At 57.8% G+C, this 21,443-nt stretch overlaps 1 protein-coding gene across 10 annotated transcripts in view; it reads right to left on the bottom strand.

The window, feature by feature from the left end:
* Positions 1–21,443, bottom strand: part of KCNAB2 (potassium voltage-gated channel subfamily A regulatory beta subunit 2) — an 86,194-nt gene that overhangs the window by 3,242 nt on the left and 61,509 nt on the right. For 7 of the 10 annotated variants that reach the window (XM_027060613.2, XM_027060616.2, XM_053206147.1 and 4 more), the window contains 11 exons: positions 14,769–14,848; positions 11,966–12,010; positions 9,942–9,986; positions 9,175–9,218; positions 8,086–8,172; positions 7,307–7,351; positions 4,295–4,380; positions 2,394–2,514; positions 2,127–2,221; positions 1,062–1,182; positions 634–722 (listed from right to left, as the gene is read on the bottom strand). In XM_027060613.2, coding sequence (XP_026916414.1) covers positions 634–722; positions 1,062–1,182; positions 2,127–2,221; positions 2,394–2,514; positions 4,295–4,380; positions 7,307–7,351; positions 8,086–8,172; positions 9,175–9,218; positions 9,942–9,986; positions 11,966–12,010; positions 14,769–14,848 — 858 coding nt within the window. The remainder of the gene's footprint in view (positions 1–633; positions 723–1,061; positions 1,183–2,126; positions 2,222–2,393; positions 2,515–4,294; positions 4,381–7,306; positions 7,352–8,085; positions 8,173–9,174; positions 9,219–9,941; positions 9,987–11,965; positions 12,011–14,768; positions 14,849–21,443) is intronic. The other 3 variants (XM_027060617.2, XM_027060618.2, XM_027060612.2) reach the window with 1 other exon arrangement.

Below are 21,443 nucleotides of genomic sequence, written 5' to 3'. Positions count from 1 at the left end.
GGGGGCCTGCCGTCACTTCCCTGTGGGTCTTTCTGTTTCACCCCCTCCTGCTCCCTAAAGCCCTTCCCCCACTCAGCAGCCGGGGAGAGAGGGGTCCTGCCCCTCCTGTGCTCTTGGGGACTCCCGTCTCACCCAACAACCTCCCAAGTCCTTAGTGCCCAGGCACTGCCCCACCCCCTCTGCTCCAGCCCTTGCCCACCTGTGCCTCCTTTGCTCCCAGAATGCTTTTCCTCCAGGTAATTTGCACATTGCACTCCTCACCTTTCAAGCCTTTGCTCACGCGGCACTTTCTCAACAAGTCTACCCCCATGGCCCCCTTCAAACCTGGGCCCACGGCACCCCCACCCTGTTCTGTGCCCACTGATGCCCCGGACCTTGCTCAATTTTTTCCCCACAGTGCTTGTCACCCTCATGTTCTAATTTCCTCATTTTACTGTCCACTGTGTGCTCTGAATTCAAGAGCAGGGCTTTTAGTGGCTCAGTGACGTAGCCCAGATGCCCAGCACGGTGCCTGGCACATTGCAGGTGCCCGGCGAACATGTGCTGGACAAATGACTGAGCGGTACCTTGCGTTCAGCCCAAGGGCCGGGGGGTGGGGGGGGGACACACCCAGCAGCCCCCTCCCCGACCCACCTGTATCGCTCCAATGTTCTCCATTAGCTGGTCTGCGCTGGAAGCACCCAGGAGCACGGAGCTGACTCCCTCGTTCCTTAGGCACCAGGCTGGGGCAGGAAGACCAGAGGTGAGGGGGACACACCCAGTGCAGGGGCCCTTTCTGGCTCTGCCCTGTCCCTAACTGGGCCACACAGATCCAGCCTCTTGGTCATGGGGCTGAGGGTGCCCAGGAGGGTCCCTGTAAGCCTACAGCTCTGCATGCTGGGTTCTGTGGAAGCCCAGGCACCAACTGCTTGCGGGGGGGGGGGGGGGGAAAGGGGGCCCAAGTGCTCAGGGACCACCCCCCATTCTCTCCCCATGAATGTAAGGGCCCCATGGCTGCCTGATGGAGGGGTGGCCCCGGGGACCACGGTCAACCCTCCCCTCCTTCCCCCCAGCACGGTTACCTATGGCCAGCTGGGGGAGGGTGCAGCCCAGGCGCTCAGCTATGGCCTGCAGCTCCTTCAGCTTGGCCTGCTGGCGCCGGCCCTCCTCGCTCAGGATCTTGTCTTTCAGCCACTGGTAGCCCTGGTTGTGGTGGGGAGAAAGCACAGCCCACTGGTGAGGGCAGGTCACCTGGACCTCTGCATGCAGAGAGCTGGTGATTTGTGCCAAGGTAGTACCCCCACCCCTGCCTAACAGACCTGGGCAGATGGAAGGAATGGGGCCTGCTGAATCTGAAGCCAGAAGCTTCAGGGTCGCTGAGGCGGGGCCCCTGAGCCAGGACCGGGGGCCTGGCAAGCCCGGGGCGAAGTGGCGTTGGGGGAAGAGGAATGCTTTGGCCGTTGGCCCAGAGGACCCCTTCCCCAGGCTCTGGGGGAGCTGTGGTCTTACCTGCCCCCACCCCTGGGATTGCAATGCCTTCCAGGGAATCCCTGATCTCGGTGTGGATTGGGCAGGAGTGGGTGGGACAGGCCTTCCTGTCTTTGAACCACAGGCAGGGGGGCTCCAGTGCTGGATCTGCCCTGACCTGAGTAGGCCTTTCTCTGCCTGCTTCTCTTCCCCCAAACCCTGCATTTGGGAGACCCTCCTGAGTCCCCACTCCAGAGGCTTGTCTGTGTGGGGGGAACTTGTCCCAGGGGGTGGCCTCTGAGAGACAAATGAAGCAGCTCTGCAGCCCCCAGCCCAGAGGTCTCAGAGTTGGCCTAGAGAGTGTGTAGGGGGGTACCCGTCGTGGGAGGGGCCATCCCAAATAGCACAGGTGGTCCGCCCAGCCCACGTTGTCAATGCTGAACCCAGCTGGGGGTGGCGAGGGAGTGAAGAGGACCTTTCACCGGGGGCGCATCCCAAGAAGAGGATGGCCTTTCCGGAGGTGGGATCCCGCCAGCAGGGGCTCCAAGTTCGCTTGTCCTGGAACCGCCCCCACAAGGGCCCAGGGAAGCCCCGCCCAGACCCATCAATCCAAATGCCTGTCAATCCAAAATGCCTGTCACCTGCCCGTCCCCTCCTCCCAGCCTGGCAGCTCTTTTCACCTTTAAGGAGGCTCTTGAGTAGGGCGGGATGCCACTGTCGTACTTTCCGGAAACGATGCCGCAGGCCAGAGGGGACCAGGTCATGGCGCCCACTCCTGGGAGAGGAAAGCCAGGCGAGGTCAGGCCCGGGGTGGGCGGGGCTAGGGAGCGAGGAGGAGGGGGAGGGGCGGAGCGAGAGGAGGGGCGGAGCTAGGGAGCGAGGAGGGGCGGGGCGAGAGGAAGGGGCGGGGCAGGGGAGAAACGACGGGACCAGGCGGGGGAGCCCACCTATCTTGTGGAAGAGCTCGGGCAGCTGGACCTCCACCTTCTCGCGCTGGAACATGTGGTACTCGGCCTGCTCGCAGATGGGCGGGATCAGGTTGAACTGTCGGGCCACGGAATAGGCCTCCTATGAACGCAAATAGGACCGGGGATGGTCCCTGTCCGTCAGTGGGTCTGGGGGCTGCTCGGGCAGCATGGAGGAGACACAAAGACATCCCCAGGAAACAGCCGGCTCACCTGCTCTCCCCCCACACTCCTCCCCGGGGAAATTCACCGCTTTCCTGGGAAACCGGTAGCCTGTCCCCCTACCGTCTCTGCTGGGAAAACGGGATGGGACCCCAGCGTTGAAGGCATGGGGAGGATTCTGGCACTTATTGGCCAGGTGGCCTTGGGCAAGGAGCTCACCCCTCTGTGCCTCAGTTTCCCTGTATGTTGTGAGGGTCAAGTGAGCCAACGGCGTTCACAGCCTTCAGGAGGGCAGTGCCTGCCTGCCACGGTGTTAACTGTTTTTATCATGATCATTATTCCAGGGCCCTGGCCCTGGGATGATGGTGGCAGTGGCAGGAAAACGCTACGTCAGGAGGAAACGTAGCATCAGCCCATTTCTGGGACTTGGAGCTCAAGGCCTGGACTCTGCAGACTCTCCCTCTGCTCCTACTGGATGGGTGTGAGCCAGGGCTGATGTCTCCTGACAAGATTCCTGGGGAAGCCCTGCCTGCCGGCACGAGAGGTCCTTTCCTCTTCGGTGTCAGACTCAGTTTTTGCATCTGTAAAATGGGAATAGGATACTGACACCTCAGAGAGCCCTGTTCTGGCTCCAGGCAGCTTCAGAGAAATAGCAAGTACTCATTAATGCTGTGAGTGCCAAAGGCTGATTAAAATCACAGGCTCCTAGAGGTGTGTTGAACTTGAAGATTCTGCTTAATTTTTGTGATGAAGTAGAAATCTGGGGCTCACTAGAGGAGAACCCCCCCCCCCCCCGCCAAGGATACCGGGATGTGGGGAGTTCTGGGAGGAGGGGCACGGGAAGGGCTGAGGCCGGGAGGGCCCTGGAGGCAGGGGTGGCAGGTCAGCCTCAGAGCCAGTCCTGGGAAAACCCGATCCCCAGGCCTCTGCTCTCCAACCTCTGAGGAGCACAGCGCCACCCCGCTGGCCCTTCTGGGATACCCTGATAGCAAGAGACATCTGCAGTCCTCCGTCCCTGATGGCTGCTGGAGGGAGATGACAAGGAAGGGGTTGCTTTCCTGAAAGTGTGGGAAACGTGACGGATTAGGAGATGGAAGCCGGGCTCCCAACAGCAGCGCACATTCTGAGGCAGCCCAGGCCGGGCGCCACGCAGCCTGGGGACCCACCTCAGAGTGAGCTGGCTGACCTTGGGTGTGTTACTTAACTTCTCTGTGCCTCAGTATCCACACCTGAGAAACAGGATGACAGTAACGCTTCCTCCTAGGGCATTGGGAGGTTTCAATGGGAGTCAGTCCGCATGAGGCCCTCAAGTCTAACGGCAGCTGGGGCATCATGAGAGCCGGGTGCAAGTGGCTGGTACTGTTATTGCTGCTGAGCGCTGGCTGAGCTCTAGGTGCTCTGCTAAGAGCTTCACAACTGTTCTCTCGGTCCTCAGAACAGCCTCCTGGGGGGTCATGCTAGCGGTCTTGTTCTACAGGTGCGAAAACCAAGGCTCAGAGAGGTGAAGCCATCTGTCCAGGGCCACACGGTGCTGGGATCCAAGTTAAGAGCACTGCCTACACATGTGGCTGCCACAGGTTACCATACTGTCCCTCCCTGTAGTACCCAGTTGTCTGTGCCATCGGGACCAATGGCACTGAACGAGCCAGAGTCCTGGGTGTTCATCCCTAGAATGGGGCAGGGAACCCCATGGACGCACATATGCCGAGAGGTCGCCGTACCATGATCTCCATGGAGCTCCAGCGTGACGTGCCCCAGTACATGGCCATCCCCTGGTTAATGACGTGGGTCATGGCGCGCACGGTCTCTGTCGGGAGAGAAGGGGACACTGCGGGTCGGGGGTGGGGTGACTGGGGGCATGGGGCCCAGCCTGGGGACATTCTGCAAAGACAGGTGGAGCAGGAGGTGGGGGGCTGCAAAGATGTCTTGCAAGCAATGTACTTCCTGGCTCCAGAGTCGGGTGTGGCTGGGGTTTCCAGGGACCGCAGGAAAAAGGGAACCACAGCCCAAGCAGCTGGCCTTGAAAACAATTTCCCCCAGTAGTTACGAGTCTTACGGAATCTTTGAAAAATGGGTTCTAGATGGACGGTGGCATTTCTATGGCGGATTGGAGAGAGGAGGGAAAGGTGAGATCAGAGGATGTCATTCTAGACGGTGGAATGGTGGGGGGGGGGGCGCGTCTCTAGTCTGGGGACGAATCACATTGGCAGAGGGCAACAGGAAGTTGCCTGTTTCGAGTCCCCCCGCTTCGGGGTGTCCCAGGTTCTCCCTGGGATCTGGAGGACTGAATAGAGAGGTAATAATGGCATCCGTCCGGACAGCGGGCAGGGTGGGGCCCTGGATGGTTCCAGATGTGTCCCCAAGAGCCAGAAGTGGACATGGAAAGCCCCGTTTGTATCCGTCCCGGATTCTCAAACCAGCCCAGGAGCAGGCAAGGGACCCTCGCCCCAGCTACACGATACACTCTTCCTAGTACTCAAAAAAGTTTTTGAGAGACGAAAATCTGCCACTTACAGTCTCGCTACTGCTCCCGCACCAGGCTGTTTCAGCCCACGGGGATGCTGTGGTGTTAACAACATACTTGGCCTCGAATTTAAAGACCTCAAATGTCTCAGCTTTGCGGGGAGGAGGGCTGCGTCGTCAGACTCCTCGCTGGTCCCATACAGTGCTTGCAAGTCTCACTCCCACAGGCAGGGCAGGAAGGGGGCTCAAGAACAAGTGTCTGTCAAAACGAAGCGGCAACCTTGACCCCTGGAAGTCCTGTCTCTCCCCAGGTGGCTTGCTCATCTGCTGCCGACATGGCGGGGGGCTGGGGGGCCCCTGAAGATGGCAGGGGGGTGGGAGAGCCGGAGGAAGGAAGGAGAACGCGGGCTTTGTTCACCCAAGCTCCCCCTTGAATGGCACAGACCCTCGGGCACCTTCTCCCGCAGAGAACGGCACCTCTGTTTTGGATGTCATCCCGCCCCCATCCCGGGTCCCTGAGCGCCCCTTTGGCCGAGGTCCCCTCTTTCGGTAGAAAGCTAAGGTAGCTGGGGCTTCTGGGGTGTTGGTCTTGGGGCAGGTACGCCCAGGGCCCCCGAAAAATCACACCTCGGCTTCCAGGCCTTCAGGTCGACCCCTGCCCTCTCCTTCCTTCCAAGGTCGGGGACTGGACTCCTCTCTGCCCATCCTCGGAGGAGGCTGGCAGGGAGGCCCGAAGCCCCGCCCCAACCCCCAGGGACCACCGACAGGCTGCCCGGTTTGACTGCCCACACCACTCGATGCCAAGGGGGACAGCTCTTGTCGGAAAGCCCGGGGAGGCCCGGGAAGATATCTGCCCACACCCAAGGCCAAGCTCAGGCTTCTGGCCGCTGTCCTTGTCGGCTTCCTCAGAAACGCTCCTAGGGTCCCCTGTGACCATGCAGCGTAACGGCCGATTCTTTTCAGCCACGGCCTCGGCCCACATGCTGGAGACGGAAGCGGACACCCTCGTTCCCCAGCCTGGCTCCCTCTCATCCCTCAGCACAGCTGTCTCCCCACCCGGGAAATGGCACGATACACTGCAGCACCCCTTCTTCCATGCAGAGAGGGGGTCCGCCAGGTGCCTGGGGGGCGGGGCGGGCCACCGGGGCAGGAGCCCGCCGGAGCCTGCGACCAGCTTGAGAGAGAAGGGGTCCCGGGCACGGCTGGCTGGGTGGACGGCCCACACACGGGAGTCCGGCACTCTGCGCTTCTGCCCAAGCCAATGTCAGCGGCCCCAGACGCAGGGACCACTGGGGACAACTGTCCTGCACCTCGATATTTAATGCCGGCCGGCAGCAGCAGGAGGGCCTGATCCTTCCAGCTGCTGCCAGAACCCACAGTACCTCCTGCCTCGTCACAAATAATACATGGGAGGGGTCAGGTGGCAGCACCAGTTGGCAGGCAGGCGCCCTCCCACTGTGGAACACAGCCCGGCTCCCAGGGAGACCACGGCCTGCCCTGGGGCGGCCCTTAGCTCGGGGGCAGGCAGAGCCCACGCCAGGTCTCAGGGTTTGGCCTGCTCACGTAGGTATCGTGCAAGGAGGCCGGTGACCGCGTTTTGATGGAGGGGTGGGGCTGCGTGGCAGGGGGCGAGAGCGGCAGGTGGCCCAGCCCGCCCAGGGGACGTGAGCACCACGCGCAGCCACGATGCTCGTGGAGGAGCCCGCGTGCCGTGACGGGGCAGCTGGCCACCGGTGTGTTTTGCTTCCGCCTGACGCAGGAGCTTAGCAGACGTGACCTACAACGTTAAGACGCGCTGGAGGCCGCTCGTTCTAGGGATCCCCCCGGTGTTGACTCCTGTGGGCCCCTGGTCTCCCCAACCCTCTCCCAGACCATCCAGGGTCAAGGTTTCAGGCGCCCATCCCAGCATCCTCAAATCAAGAGGAGCCCTGGTGGACAGACAGCCGGCCTCGAGGATCACGGCAGTGCAAGGCGGGGGGAGGGGTGGGGGGGGCAGGGCGGGGGGGGGTGTCATGCATGGGGCGGGGGGGGCGGGGGGGGCAGGAGAAATGAAATGGCAGCGCTGGCCAGGCGGGGGTGAGGGCGGGGGCTCCACACTGCTTTGCTTTTCCTTCACTTGCAAGATGTTCTCGTAGGGCGTTATTTTTCCTTTATGCATTTTATGGAGAAGTTTGTCTTGGGGGGAAAGAGAGTAGTGTAAATAAAAACACTGTCTCATAAAATGCAGCTCGGACACAGGAGTCAATAGTCGGGCTAAGGGTACTGTGTACCTTCTATGATGAATGTCCTTGACTTGGAGGAACTAAATGGGTCCCCTGGTGATAAAGAAAGATTTAAAGAGACCAGAGTTTATAGCTGTGGGAACACGGACAGGCGCGGTATGACAGAGAGCGTGGGGAGGGGACGCACAAATCTTCCCAGAATACTCGTTTTGTTTAAAGACAAAAAAACGAAAAGACAAAAACCAAACAGACCACACAGACCCCACACGCAAATATATACACGCACGCGTGCTCGGTATATATAGAAACAAATGAAGAAAAAATAACTTGAATGCAACTTCATTTTCCAAATCCCTGAAGCAGCAAAGCACAAATGAGGAGCCTGAAGCAGGAATGGGGGGGGGGGGGTGATGGGAGGGCGGAGATGGCGGGAGAGGAAAGAATAAATACGCGGCAAAGAAACCAAAACTGCTTTTCAAAGCACCGCGCTGTTTTTTTTTTTTTCTCCTCTAAGTAACAATTTATCTCTCAGAGCAGGAGGCCCCTAAAACCTCCCGCCAGAACGGGAGTATGCCTGAAAAGAACACAGCAGTTGCAAACAGCCATCATATCGTGACTTCATTTAGCTACGAAATAGCAAGAGCTGAGAGGAGAGAACATTCCACTCGGTTCTGAACCCGGGAGGGGGCGTAGAGCCCACACCGATCAGGTGCATATGGACCCAAGGCCAGGACGGGGACTCGGGGACTCCGCCTGGAGGTGCCAGGCCCCCCCGCCCCGCCCGCCCCCAGCAGCCGGGAGGCCTGGGTGCCCCGCGGAGAACCCACCTTCCATGGGCGTGTTGGGGTCCGGGCGGTTGGCAAACACCACATCCACGTACTCCAACTGCAGCCGCTCCAGCGAGGCTTTCAGACCTGTGGGGAGGAGTCAGGAGGGGTGGTCACCATCTTCACTGACACTGCTGGGCCCTCACCCGCGCACCTGCGTGCGGCACAGGGAGCAAGAGGTCCCAGGCACCCGGAGCCGTCACACGGCGTGGGGACACATGTGGGCAGGTGCCACCGGAGGTGAAGAAGAGCCAGGACCTAAGTGGGTGCACGCCCCAAAGCGGGGGGTCGTGTGGTCGGGTCCACAGGCCAATGCTCTGCGACTGCACGAAGGGGTGCCCTCCTGCGCGCCCTGGGGGCCCACGTGGTGACAGGGAGAGCCAGGTTCTCCGGCACGGAGTGGGAGCTGCATCCCTGTCCACGCACCGAAGGCACAGATCACCAGTGAGCGCTGAGCAAGGGCTCAGAGCAGAGCCACACAGAGAAGTGCTGGGGCTGCGGGGGCCGCAGCAAAGCCCCCCTAATCGTGTGATTCTTAAAGGGACAGGTGTATCATCTGGGAGTCCAGGTGGAAAAAGGCACAAAGACGACACAAGTATAGGATAAGCGGGACAGCCTACCCGACCCCTCTCTCTCCCTCCCCCCCTCCCTGCCTCTCTCTCTCTCTCTCTTTCTCTCACTTGTGCACAGAGCGCCTGGCTGTGTCTGACACGCACCTTTCCTGGGTTCTTCCCAGTCCTCCCCCAAATCCCAGAGGTGGCCACTCTTCCCACACCCATTTTACAGATGTTGCCACAGAGGCTTGGGGAAGTGATGTCCCTTACTCAGGACCACCAGTCAGCATGGGGCCCGGCCCAGGCCTGTCTTGTCTTCCCCAGGACCACAATGCCCATCTGAAGGCGGTGGTGCCCTGCTCTGGTGACGCGGAGGCTGGGTGGAAGGAGAGGGTGGGACCAGAGCTCGGGGCATCTCCAGGCCTAGGCCTGCGCGTGTGGCTGGTGGGCGGGGGCACTCTGTGTCCTTCACTTGGGCATCTGCAGGAGGCTCCGTGGGTTCAGGGGCCATGTGGGGCCAGCGCGCCTCCCTCACCTTCTATTATGTGCTTCCTGGAAAGGCCCCTCTCGGTCTCCGCTCTGAAAAACAGCACAACAGCGTGTGTGATGTTGCAAGCGGTTTTGGGGGAAATGTTCATGATGCAACGTTAGGCCAAGAAAAGTAGGTCAGTGAGTGCCGCGTGCATCTGATTCCACTTGGGAGACAAACCACAGGCTCCAGGGGTGCGTTCATGCAGCCAGGAGGAGGGGCGCTGCCCGGCCGGCCTGGGGGAGTGGGGGTGGATGCAGGGGGAGGGGTCTCTGGGTTCCAATAGGCCCTTCTGTTTTGCTTAGATTTTTTTTTTTAAGTGAAGAATGAATCGTATTTATAATTCCTAGGAAGCCGATTTGGTCCGGCCCTAGAGACAATGAGGGGCCAGACCGCTGGAAACGGGCAGGGCTGGTCTGTGGCCAGGGAAGGTGGCACGTGGTTGAGACAGTTCACGAATTTTCTGGGTTTCCCAGAGTTTTGGGGATGTTACCCCTGTAATCAGAAAAAGAAAAAAAAAAAACACCAAACAAAAACCAAGCCCATGAAGGTAAAAAATACAAATGAAACAAGGTTTGAGTAAAAGGCAACTCAGCCGAAGCTGCTTTTCCGGGACTTGATGTCTCTCAGTGGGGCTGGGCACTGGCCGGGGCAGACGGCTGCACAAACACACCCCCCCCCCCCCCCCCCCCCCCCCCGGGAGAGCCTCCCGATTCTGGGCGGTGGCTGCTGACCCCTGACCCCGGCCGGGAGCATGCCTGCGCTGCACCTACTTTCCTCCCCAGAAGATCTTGGTGGTGATGACCAGGCTGGACCGTCTGCGAACAGAAGAAGAGGGGTGTTACTGGACGTAGCTGGGGTGGGGAGGGGTGTGTTCAGTTTACAAAGAGGGTCCTAAACACCCTTCTCATCTGGGAGCACGGGGTGTGAAATGGGTGCTTCGAGATCATTTCATGTTTGCCGTGTGCGAGCCCGGGGTCCTGGGGCTCCCCGTCGAGCCAGGAGACAAGCCACAGACGCAACTAACTCATCTTGAAGTTGGGCAGTGGGGGCCGGGGGGGGGATGGAGTCTCACGCACCAGACCAGAGCCCAGAGCAGGACACACACTAGGGGGTGCAGGGAGCACGCTCCCAGGAGGTCAATGCAGGGGCTGCAGCAGAAGGAGGGGCTCCAGTGGGGATGCCGAAGGCGAGGGGGCCAAGCAGCCTGGCTCTTCCCCTACAGGCCGGAGACAGGCTTTCAGAAAGCGGTTTGCGGGACGGCCTTGGGGAGAGCCTGGGGCATCCGGAGGGAGAGACAGGTGGGTGGCGCAGGACCCAGGGTGTGAGGGAGCTGGTGTGTGGGGTGATGGAAAGCCCTGAGGGAAAGGAATAGATTCGGGCCTCCTGCTGTGAATCCACAAGAGGCAGGAGCTGACACCTGTTTGGTCCTGGAGGGATGAGCAGGGATAAGGATGGCCCCTCCAGGCCACATCTCATCAAGACCCTTCCCAGGGGAGGGGGTGCCCGTGTCCCCTGTGGTTGTGTTTTCCTCCCTTGGAAGCAGGGGGGCTGCTCAGGAAATAGCTCCTCAAAGTCAGAAGCTGTGGCCCCCTTGAGCTCCGTCTCCAGGCAGGGGGGTGACCAGATATGCATTTCCCGAGTATTCACCTAAGACCTATTCAGGGGACCCACTAATACATGCGATTTCCTTTATTACAGTGTGAGGAGGAATTCTGTGATGAATTAGAGCCGAGAAGAAACAAACAGCTCGGTTGGGACAAGAGGAAGGGTGTCTGTCATCTGTCCCCAGGGGGTTTTGCACTCGCTGGGTGGGGGGGTGGGGGGGTGGGGGGGTGGGGGTGGGATGGGGTGGGGTGGGGTGGGGGGGCAGCTTTACAACAGCTTCTGCTCTTTCTGAAAATAAACACATGCAGGCCTCAAGGGGCCCCCAAGTGCAGGCGAGGGCCCAGCCCTGTCTGTCCTGGGGAGGGTGGAACCCTCAGGCTTCTGAACGCCTTGTGGGGGGACCCCAGCCACAAGGGCCACCACTCCCCAGACAAGTGTGATGTGCAGCCCTTAGCTGGCCAGCCGTTTGACAGACTCAGGCCCTCGAGCCTCAGGACAGCCCTGCCAGGGAGGCCAGACGTGGTCCCTTTACAGGTAGGGCCAGTGGCAAAGGGTGGAGTCCAAGTCCGGAGAAGGATGTCCCTCTTCTCAGTGGCTATACCCTCTGCCTTACCCGGGCCATCTGGGAAGTCCTCATGTCCAGATCTTTTTGGCCTGACACAAATCAGAGTGCAACCTAGCTCCCTGGCCCCTGAATCCCTGCTGGACCAGAGGTAGAGATCAGAGGCAGAGGGGCAGAGTCAGGGGCACAAGGACCCCCCACCCCCCCACCCTGCTCAACTCCCCCTTCAAGCAGAGATGCCTCTGGTCTTGGGGAACGGAGTTTGGCACCTCACTTGGTGACTCAGCCGAAGCTTCCCGCCTCACTGCAGCACCCCCCACCACAGTGTGAATGCTCTCTACCCCTGGAGGCAGCCCAGGGCTGGAATATTCTCTCCTGCCCAGTGAGAACAGTTCTGAGAAGTTCCAGGCTTTCGAAGGACTGGCTGGCTGCCCAAGGGCCAGTGAGGCCTCACTGAGCACTCCACTGGGCAATAGGAAAGAGCAGCTTCGGGGCCCTAGTCGGAGCTCGCCCAGGACCCAGCACGCATCTGTCCCTCACGGTGCCCTCCTCCCTCCCACCTGCCTTTTCCACGCTTTTCCCCGTGTGCGCCCTGGACACTGACCACAGAGAGAACAGGGTAATTACCTCCATCCCTTCTTCTTGATGATGTTTCCTAATACCACTTCAGCCCTGCAAGAAAGACCGAGATACGGAGATTTCATGACAGCGCGACAAAAACGTTAAACCTCGCCCCTACCATGACAATGGGCCACTTGGTCCCCTCTGTGGAAATGCCACTGGGGCCAGAGAGCCAGGCTGTTCATGCTCGCCTTGCCTTGGACACTTCATTCCAGAACGAGGAGAGAGCCTGCGAGCGGCTGTCACCCCCCATGAAGGTGGCCGTGAGCGGTGCCCCTGCAGGAGCCTGTACGAGCAGACGGCTCCAGCTCTCACAGAGAAGGAAGGAGCTGATGTCCTGTTGGCGAGGCCTGCCGTATCCCGTTTCCCTGGCCTGCTGGAAATTCACCGGGGAAGATGTTTGGCAACGTTCCATGGGTGAAGTTTCCAGAGAAGTGTATATATATTTTTTAAAAAGGTAAATTATTCATCAAGTGCATCCTCTCTTTTCAGAGACGATCAACATGTATTCAGGGCCAGGGGCTGAATTTCCAGCAGGGTGCATGCGTGTGTGTGCTCACGTGTGTGGGTGCGTGCATCTCTCTTGTTTCTTGCTTTTGAACACTAAAGAGACAAACGCCATGAGGACTGCTCTCTGTTCTTTTTGGCGTCACTCTGGCCCTGCACCAAACCTGGGCTAGCGGGGGTCACGGGCGGGGCTGTTCCAGCCTTGCCTGGCACTGTAGCGCTGGCTTAACTTTTAAGAACTTTCTGCTTGTAGCGAAATGTTTCTGAGTAAAAACAACAGACGGAGAATGATCCATACCCAGTGCTACATTCCAATTATAAAAGCGCCTGAGTCATCCACTCAGAAATAATGGGCTCTAATTTGCAAGCTGTTCAGCATACATTCTGAATGCTTGTCATTCATGGTCAAGATGTACAGAAATTCACTCAGCCCTGGGCCTCTTCCTTTTATTCCTTGGCCCCTCATTTGTGGGACAAAAGATGAGGAAAGGAGGAAGGGAGAAAAATGAGGAGTGGTCCTGGGGTTGCAGGAGCTGTAGAGCATCGGCTAATCAAAGCCTGTTGCTTGTGGCTGTGAATTCTTGTGGCCCTGCATTTGGGAAGCCTGACATCTGCTTGGGGCCGGGGTGGGGGGGGGGCGGTGGTGGAGCGGGTACAGAAATCCTGCAGCTCTCTGGTAAGCGCCCAAATTAGCATCAGCATAAGAAGCAGGGGGCTCAGCAAAATATGTGCTTGGCATTCTGGTTAGCAAGAGGGACAGTGCCGGGCCCAGAAGCCACCGGAGGAGCCCGGCAGCCCCCCCACTCCCCCGCAGAACAGCTTCTTCTGGCCTGTCCCTTGCTTCCCGTGTGGGTCACTGCTGGCACCATGCCACTGATGGGACTGAGGGCTGGACTGAGAAGGAGCCGCAGAGGCGTGCGGAGGAGAGGAGGACAGGATGAGGGCAGTGGGCTCCAGGGGTAACAATAACCCACCGGAAGCTGCTCTGAGTCCCCGGCTGCCGGCAAGGGGCTCCGAGAGGCCCTGAGGCTGCCAGATACCCAGTGCATTTGCTCTGCTATGCCAGCCCTGGGTGTCCAGTTCTTTGGGGGAGTGAAGACAGGGACACAGGGAGTGTGGCGGCTGTGGAGTGGGGTGTGCAAGGCTTGTACACAGGGGCCAGGCCATCTGGAGCCCGAGAAGGCTGCCTGGAGCTGTCTCCCGCGTGCTCTCATGGGCAGCGAAACCAAGACAGGAGCAGGGCCAGGGAACGCCTGTGGGCCTGGCATCTGCATCGGGCTTTTCTACCTCTGACCCTTTGCTTGGTTCATCTGTCTGGAAAGCATTTCACTTTGATGGGAAGAAGCTGCCAGCAGGGAGGGGTTAGGAGGGGGCTGTAGCACCGGGGGGGGGGGGGTGGGGGGGGTGGGGTGGGGCGGGCAGAGGGCTGCTGACAGGGACTGAGGAGATCTGGGGGTCCCAGTGCAGGTTCCTGGGGCTGTCAGATCCTCAGACCCTGGGTTGAGACTTGAGAAAACGCCCTGCTGGGTCCCTGATTCTCAGAGCTCTGGGCCCCAACTCAAGCCGCAGGTAAGAACCCAGAGCCCTCAAGGCAGGTGCTGGCCCCGCAGCAGCCACGGTGCACAGCCAGCCAGGCTGCAGCTGACCCAGCTGATGGGAACTTGGCTCGCCCCAGGCAGGAGGGGCCAGAGGGAGGACGAACAGAGAGCCAACAGATGACTTCACAAACAAAAGCTGACTTTTGGAAACCCGATGCAGGAGAGTGGATGATTTGATTACAGCTAGTCTTTAAAACTGAAGCCAGCAGCCTTGGCTGAAGAGGGCTTTTACATAATTGAGTAGGGAAGTTCACTGCCAAGATGGGAAGTGCTTCCTACAGTGCTCGGCTGGCCAGACTCTGCTCCCCCCAGCTCGAGAGGCCCTGCCGTTCCCTGCAGCCCTCACTGTACCATTAAGACGTGGGAATGTCAGGCATGTGGCGCTGGCCGCAGGAGCGCAGGGGACGGACGACAGCTTAATCAGGCTCTGGCCCAGCACAGCATCTCAGGCACCAGAGGGACTGTGGTCCTCTCTGTGTTTGGATACATGGGGAGTTTAGTAAGTGACCGGTGTCCCAGTGTTCTGCAATTCTGGCCCCATGAAAACAACACCTTCTGAAGCCACTTAGACTTTAGAAAAGCAGGCAGAGTGGGAGGCCCATTTGTGGACGTTTGGGAACAAGGACCGGAGTACCAGCAGCTCTGGCTCTTCCCAGGGAAGCCACGGCCTGCACCACACTTTCCCCACGAGAAAAGACACGTACTTGCCCGCCGCGTAGACTTCTGCAGTATCGAAGAGGTTGATGCCATTGTCGTAGGCCAAGGTCATCAGCTGCTCTGCTATCTGAAATGAGAAAACCAGGCTGCTAGTGCACAGCCCTGTCCTGCCAGGCTGGGGGGCGTGCCTGGGGTTCCAGGGCATCGCCTCGTGGCTGGGGGGTCCCCTGGGCGTCCACGCCCTGCACCCGGGGCTCCGCTCGGCCTCTCCTGCCGCGGGACAGGCGTGGAGGCAGCTCTCAGCAGCGGACCCACAAGAAGGAACAGCTTATGGGTTGCGAGTTTCAGGCAAGCGGGACTCTTATCTGTTGGGTCATCACAAAGCTTAGCACCTATACCGGGTTGAACACAGCCCCCCGATAGGAGGGCGAAAGATCCGGGGGGGGGGGCGGGAAATGAATACGTTTTTAAAGCTACGGCTACGACGTGTCCTGTGGCCGCATGCCCGATTCCTTCTCAGCAACCGCACGAGGATGATGTTACTACTGTTTGCAGGTGGAGGAAATGCCACCCTGAGCCGGCAGGCACGCTGGCCTCACGGGAGCCAGAGTTTGCTGCCCAGGCTGGTCTAAGTATGAGCTCGCGCTTCAGCAGCAGTGACCCACTGGGAGTGGGGGAGAGGCTCGAGCAGCGGGGGGAGGCCCCCCTGCCATCAGCAGCCCCCCCATGCTGCAGTGGAGAACTCTGCCGGTCCTCTGGACAGCGCAGGTGTCCCTTTGAGAGTCGTGGAGGTGAACTCCCCCGCCCCTCACTCCTCAAAGCTCAGCTCGGGTGCCGAGCCTGCGTCCCCAGCTGCCCAGGGTGGGCTCGGTAACACTCCACAACCCTCAAAACCTGTAGGACGAACAGCCAGCCGCATTCGGGTTCGCAGAGATTCTCTCCATACCGGACTCAGAAGCCCCACGGGCCGGACAGGTATGGAGGGTGAGGCCGGTGGCCGGTGGGGAACCCACACTCCGTCTCTGCCCCTGGGAAGGCAGCTCAGCGTGACCACACTCCTTGATTTTTTTCAAGAGAAGCCAGAGATCCAGGGAATTTGGGGGTGGTAAAAATTTCCTGATTTTTCAAACGTGGGCAAGGAACCCCAAATATTTCTGATACTGAGCAGGCCAAAGCTAACTCCCATCAGTCAGCAGCTGTCGTTTGAGTCAGAAAGCCCAGGGGGTGGTCAGGCTGTCCGTGGAGGATTTTTTGGATCCACCTGCAGGGCTGACGGCTTCACTGGCACTTAAGTGTGATCACGCTGTCGGGAGGCGTCCGGGCGCCCTCCCGGAGCCTCCCCCAAACCCCCATGCATCTCTCTCCACCTCGGGGGTCCCTTTCTTGCTCTTCAGCGCTCCAGGCACAGCAGGCTCCCTCACCAGTTCGTCTTGTCTTCATCCAGACTTTTCCGGGGTGCGTCCCACCAAGCTGCCCGAGCTCTGCCCGGGAGAGCACCCAGCGCTGGGCCCCGGCAGGGTTATACAGACGGTTTGGGGGTGACGCTGCCTCCTGGGGAGGGTTCTGAGCCGAGGCGACTCAGGGCCAGGGCTTTTATTTTGATACTTCAGACACTGCCCACTGTGGATATTCTGCTGTCTGCTCTTCTCACGCTACATCTTGGAAATCAACCCAAATTAGCTAAAACGATTTAAAAACTGTGGTCAAATATGCATAACATAAAATTTACCACTTTAACCTTTTTAGTATACAGTTCTGTGACTTAAGTACGTGCATGTTATACGGCCATCACCCCCGCCCACTTCCAGAACTTTCTCATCTCCCCAAACAGAAACTCTGTTCTCTGACACACTAACTTTCCATGCCTCCCTCCCCACCAGCCCCTTGGTGCCCACCCATCTATTCTCCGTTTCTATAATTTTGACTCCCCTAGTTACCCCATATGAGTGGAGTCTCACAGTGTTTGTCTTTCTGTGACTGGCTGGCTTATCTCATTAGCTTGGTGCCTTTAAGGTTCCTCCATGTTGTAGTGTGGGTCAGGATTTACACGGCTGGGTTTTGAAGGATGGTTAGGAGTTTGTCAGGCAGGAAGGGGGAGAGTAGGTGGAGGGGGGTGGGTAGAAGGAGGGTAGCTTGCTGTGTCTTGTCCTTCCTGTGCGCAGGTCCAACACCTGGGCCTCCTCCTTGCCCAGCTTTCTCTTACTCCAGCATCAGAACTTTGGCCGGTCCTTCCAGCTCCCCCTTGAAGCTGATCTAAAATTGGACCCCCCTGCCCACCTCCACTGCAGCCATCTGGTCCAAGCCAGAATGCCCTCGGCTGGGTTTCTGTGGTAGCCCCTGACTCTCTCCACTTCTGTCCTTGCCTCCAACACTCTACCTGAGCAAAGTGTGGTCCACAGACCAGCAGCATCAGCATCACAAATGTAGAATCCCAGGCTCTGGCCCAGACCTGTCACAGCAGAACCTGCATTTTAACTGGATTTCCAGGAGGTTCATGCATACATTACAACTTGAGAAGCAGCCCCCACCATCTGGCGGGAGGGACTGGCTGTCCTCAGTGGAGCAGCCAGAGTGAGCCTTTTGAGTTAAGTCAGGTCAAATTTCCTCTGTCCAAAAGTCTCCAGTGGCTTCTCTGCCACGGATGGTCAAAGCCAAAGTCCTCACCAGATCTGCTCCCTCACCTCTGATCCCATCTCTTGACCTGAGGCTCCTCCTGTGGCCTCTTGGAGGCTGGGGACAGTCCTGTTCCCTTGGCCTGGAATGCTCTCTCTCTGAATCACCACATGGCTCACGCTCACTCCAGCTTTCCTGATCGTCCTGCATAAATTGGGAGCCCACATCCCAGAACTCCTTTCTCTGCTTTCTTGTTCTCTGTGGTTGACTAAATAACGGCTCCTGGAGCCCGTGAATGGTCCTTTGGGTAGAAAAAGGGTCTCTGTAGATGTGACTACATTAAGGGTCTTGAGATAGGCGATGCTCTCAGATTGTCATGTGGGCCCTGAATGCTACAGGTGTCCTTGTAGGAGGGAGGCAGAGGAAGGATCTGACACAGAGGAGCGTGAACGTAACCACAGAGGCCGAGGCTGGAGTGATGTGGTCACAAACAGAGGACTGTGAGAAAAGAAACTTCTGTAGTTCTAAAACCATGCAGTTGGTGGTAATTCGTTAATGCAGCCACAGGACACATCTCGCCCTCAGAGATAAGATGTGCTTATGGTCTGTCCCCCTCCCCAGAAAGATAGCAGCCGATGACAGGGACCTGGCACTCTGCGGGTGCCCACCAGGCACAAGCTGGGTGGAGACCATCCTCAGCTGGCCCCGGTGGCCTCCTGACCGCCCTCCCCCACCACCTCCTCACTGTCCCTGTCTACACCTTGCTCCTCCCTTCCTGTGCCAGGGAGACCTCCTCCTGTTCACTGAGCTAGAGCATGAGTGCTGTGAACACGCCTAGATCCCACCCCCACGGAGGACGGAAGCCAGGCAAATTCGCACAAACCAGGCCCTGGCCTCCATGCATGGAAGATTAGCAGGCTCTGACTCAGAGGACACCCGTCCCATTTCACCTGTCGCTTAGCAGAAGGACATAAACACGATCCTAACCACACCAGGACGATGAGAAAGAGAATGAGGGCACAGGAATTTTCAGGGCTGGGCTTTTTATTTTTGTCAATGCTAGGATTTTGGTATAATTCCTCTTCAGGTTTTTCTATGTGAATATATGCTTTTTCCCTGCAAAACTACGGCTCTAACACACAGACCGCTGCAGGTGCTGTGATCCACGCACCCTCTCTGGGCCTGTTCCCGTCATTCTTCAAAACGTGACTTCTGAAGACTTCCACTCTGTGGGCGTTGTCCTACTTTATGTGATGGGGCCTCTATTTTGTGAGTGGCTATTTCCAACATCAGAAACTAATGGCAGGAGGAACTTTAGGAGACACGTGGGCCTCCTCCCTTCTGCTCCTACTCAGGGGACCAGGAACCCATCCCATCCCAGACCTTGGCCCCCCTCCAGGATTCTCCAGGTAGACCTCGGGCACCTGACGTGTCTCTGGAGCTCTGTGTCCTCGAAATAGGGCTAACACTACCTCCCTGGGTCGATGGAGGATGGAGTGTCATGATAAATGTCAAGTTTAGGGGTGCCTGGGCGGCTCAGTCGGTTGAGCGTCCAACTTCGGCTCCGGTCATGATCTCACGGTTCGAGGGTTCGAGCCCCGCGTCGGGCTCTGTGCGGGCAGCTCAGCCTGGAGCCTGCTTCGGATTCTGTGTCTCCCTCTCTCTCTGCCCCTCCCCTGCTCACACTCTCTTTCTCTCTCAAAAATAAACATTAAACAAGTTAAAAAAAAAAAATAAATGTGAAGATTTTAGCTACTATCCTTATTAGATTTTTAATGCCCGGGCCGCTTTGAACGCATGCTCTGAAGAGGAGTTTTTCGCCTGAGCAGCTGTGTCAGGTCACAGGAAGGGCACCAGACTAGAGTTTGGAAACCTGACTCTGACCAGGGCGGCCCCCACACCAGGCCACATGATCAGAGCTTTACTAACACTCTGCCAGGCTCCCCAGGGCCACAGCCCCACAGACATTTGCAGCGAGCTGCTGTGAACCCAGAAGGCAGGGAACGGCAGACCTTTTCTGGGAAGGACCAGAGAGTAAAGACTGTGGGCGGTGGGGCTCTGGGAAAGTGGCCATTACAATATGTAAATGAGTGGGCGTGGCCACCAGTCAATAAAACTTTATTTATAAACACCTGGTTGTGGAATTCATAGAGATAGTAGAATAGAGGCTCCCCAGGGGCTGGGGGATTATTCCCTCATGGTTCCAGAGTTTTGTTTAGGGCGATGCAAAATTCTGGAAATAGACAGTGGTGATGGTTGCACGGCAAAGGGGATGTACTTAATGCCCCCGAACTGTATGCTTATAAACGGTTAATGTGGTAAATTTTATATTATGCACACTTAACCACAATAAAAACGGTGCAAATAGCAAATCTTATGTTTCATATACTTAATTAAAAGAAAAAAAAAAAAAGGACCAAAACTGGGCTGGGGGCCAGAGTTGGCCTGAGGGCCATGCTGCTCACTGTCGTTTGCGGAGTCCTGCCGGGGAACACCGCTTTGCCACAGAAAATCCACCGGCTCCTTGTTTCTGTATCTCCCCGGCATCACGGCGTCTCGTGTACAAAAGGGAGCTCTAAAAACAGGACCCTGTTTCTGGATTCTTTGGCAGGGCAAGCACCTTCCTCTGGACACACCGTGCTCCAGGTGGGGCACCCGTCTGGAATGCGCAGTGGCCCGTGGCCACCCTGGTCTGGGCAGGAAGCCAGCCAGCTAGAGAATAAAACCCGGCCATTCATCTGAACCGCGGCGAGGTGGGCCCCTCATCCTTGACGTATTGATCTTGTTGGACACTAAATGTAGGATTTAATACGAAAATTCTGTTTGCTCCCTCGCTCAATCACTTTCGCCTGCCAGGACCTTTTAGAACCCCAAATCTGTCATCTATTGTGTCCGCTGTCCTCCCAGCTTTGTGTCATCTGGAAACAACTTCTGGTATCTTCACACATGTCACTATATACAGGACGGAGACGCGGCGGAGGCCGGAACCAGCGAGGCCGCCATTGGATCGTTAATCAATACTCAGGGTGCAATGTATCTGTTGGTGAAGACGTCACCTAACTGGATGGTTATGATTTCGCCACTTCTCTGTATCTTTCTCACAAAGATGTCACACGTGGGGCAAAATAAGTCCTTTCCCTCCATGTCAAAAGGGAAACAGGTGAGTCACCCACTACTTCCTTAGGGTGAACCACATGGGCTCCGGGGCTCCGACTTTATATTCTAAGTGCTCTGAACCAATCTGGTAGCTGAAGGCGAAACAATTCCATGCACCTTAAAAACCCCTCACTTTACCCTGAGATAGTCCAGAGCCAGAACCCCCAAAGCAAGGGCAAGGGGCTTCGAGGACCAGCGACTGCCACAAAACCAAAACGGAACAAAAGCACAAGTTAAATACATTTCGATTTTGACGGAAGCAAAGCTTTTCCTTTGAAAACGAACCGAGCAATCACAGCTAACACGGTCTCAGATGAACTCACTGATTAATTTTTAAACGTGACCTTTCTGAGAGTAAGTAGGGCAGACATGAGGACAGCTTCTTGTGCAGATGTCCAGGACTCTCTAAGCAAATGCCACTGTTCTCATTTCCAGGATATTCACTCACTGGCCCGACGTGCACAGCAGCCCGGGGTGCACCCGCCTCTCCACGGCAGACGCCGCGTGGCAGTGGGAAGCCAGAAGCCCCAGCAAGTACCGTCATGACAGCTCCGGGAAACGCAGTTAGGAGCTCGGTGAAATGGGGAGCCACTCAGAGTCCTCAGCTTGCGGTCAAATTTGCCGAATCCGCATTCGGAATGACCTCCACGGATACTTACTGAAGTTCCAGATCCGCGTGGGTGTTCTCTGTCGGAGCAGCTTAGAAATCCATCGGGCTTTGTAATTTGGAAAGCATGCGCTGCCTGAATTTTCCTGGCTAGCGGTGGAATAGGTGTGCAGGTGAGAAGCCGGAGTTTCTGTGCCTTTAGGGGACTCATGGACGCCCCAAGGCACCCAGCCGCTAAGCACAGGCACAAGACCGTTCGATATTGCCGTGGCTCACCTCACCGTTCCCGCTACCCAAAGGGTCAAGGCACCCTTGAAGAACAGAAAGAGGGAGGCTGCGGTGGCCA

The sequence above is a fragment of the Acinonyx jubatus genome, chromosome C1 (assembly GCF_027475565.1).
Source record: "Acinonyx jubatus isolate Ajub_Pintada_27869175 chromosome C1, VMU_Ajub_asm_v1.0, whole genome shotgun sequence".
NCBI lineage: Eukaryota > Metazoa > Chordata > Mammalia > Carnivora > Felidae > Acinonyx > Acinonyx jubatus.
This window is presented reverse-complemented; position numbering and strand designations above follow the sequence as displayed.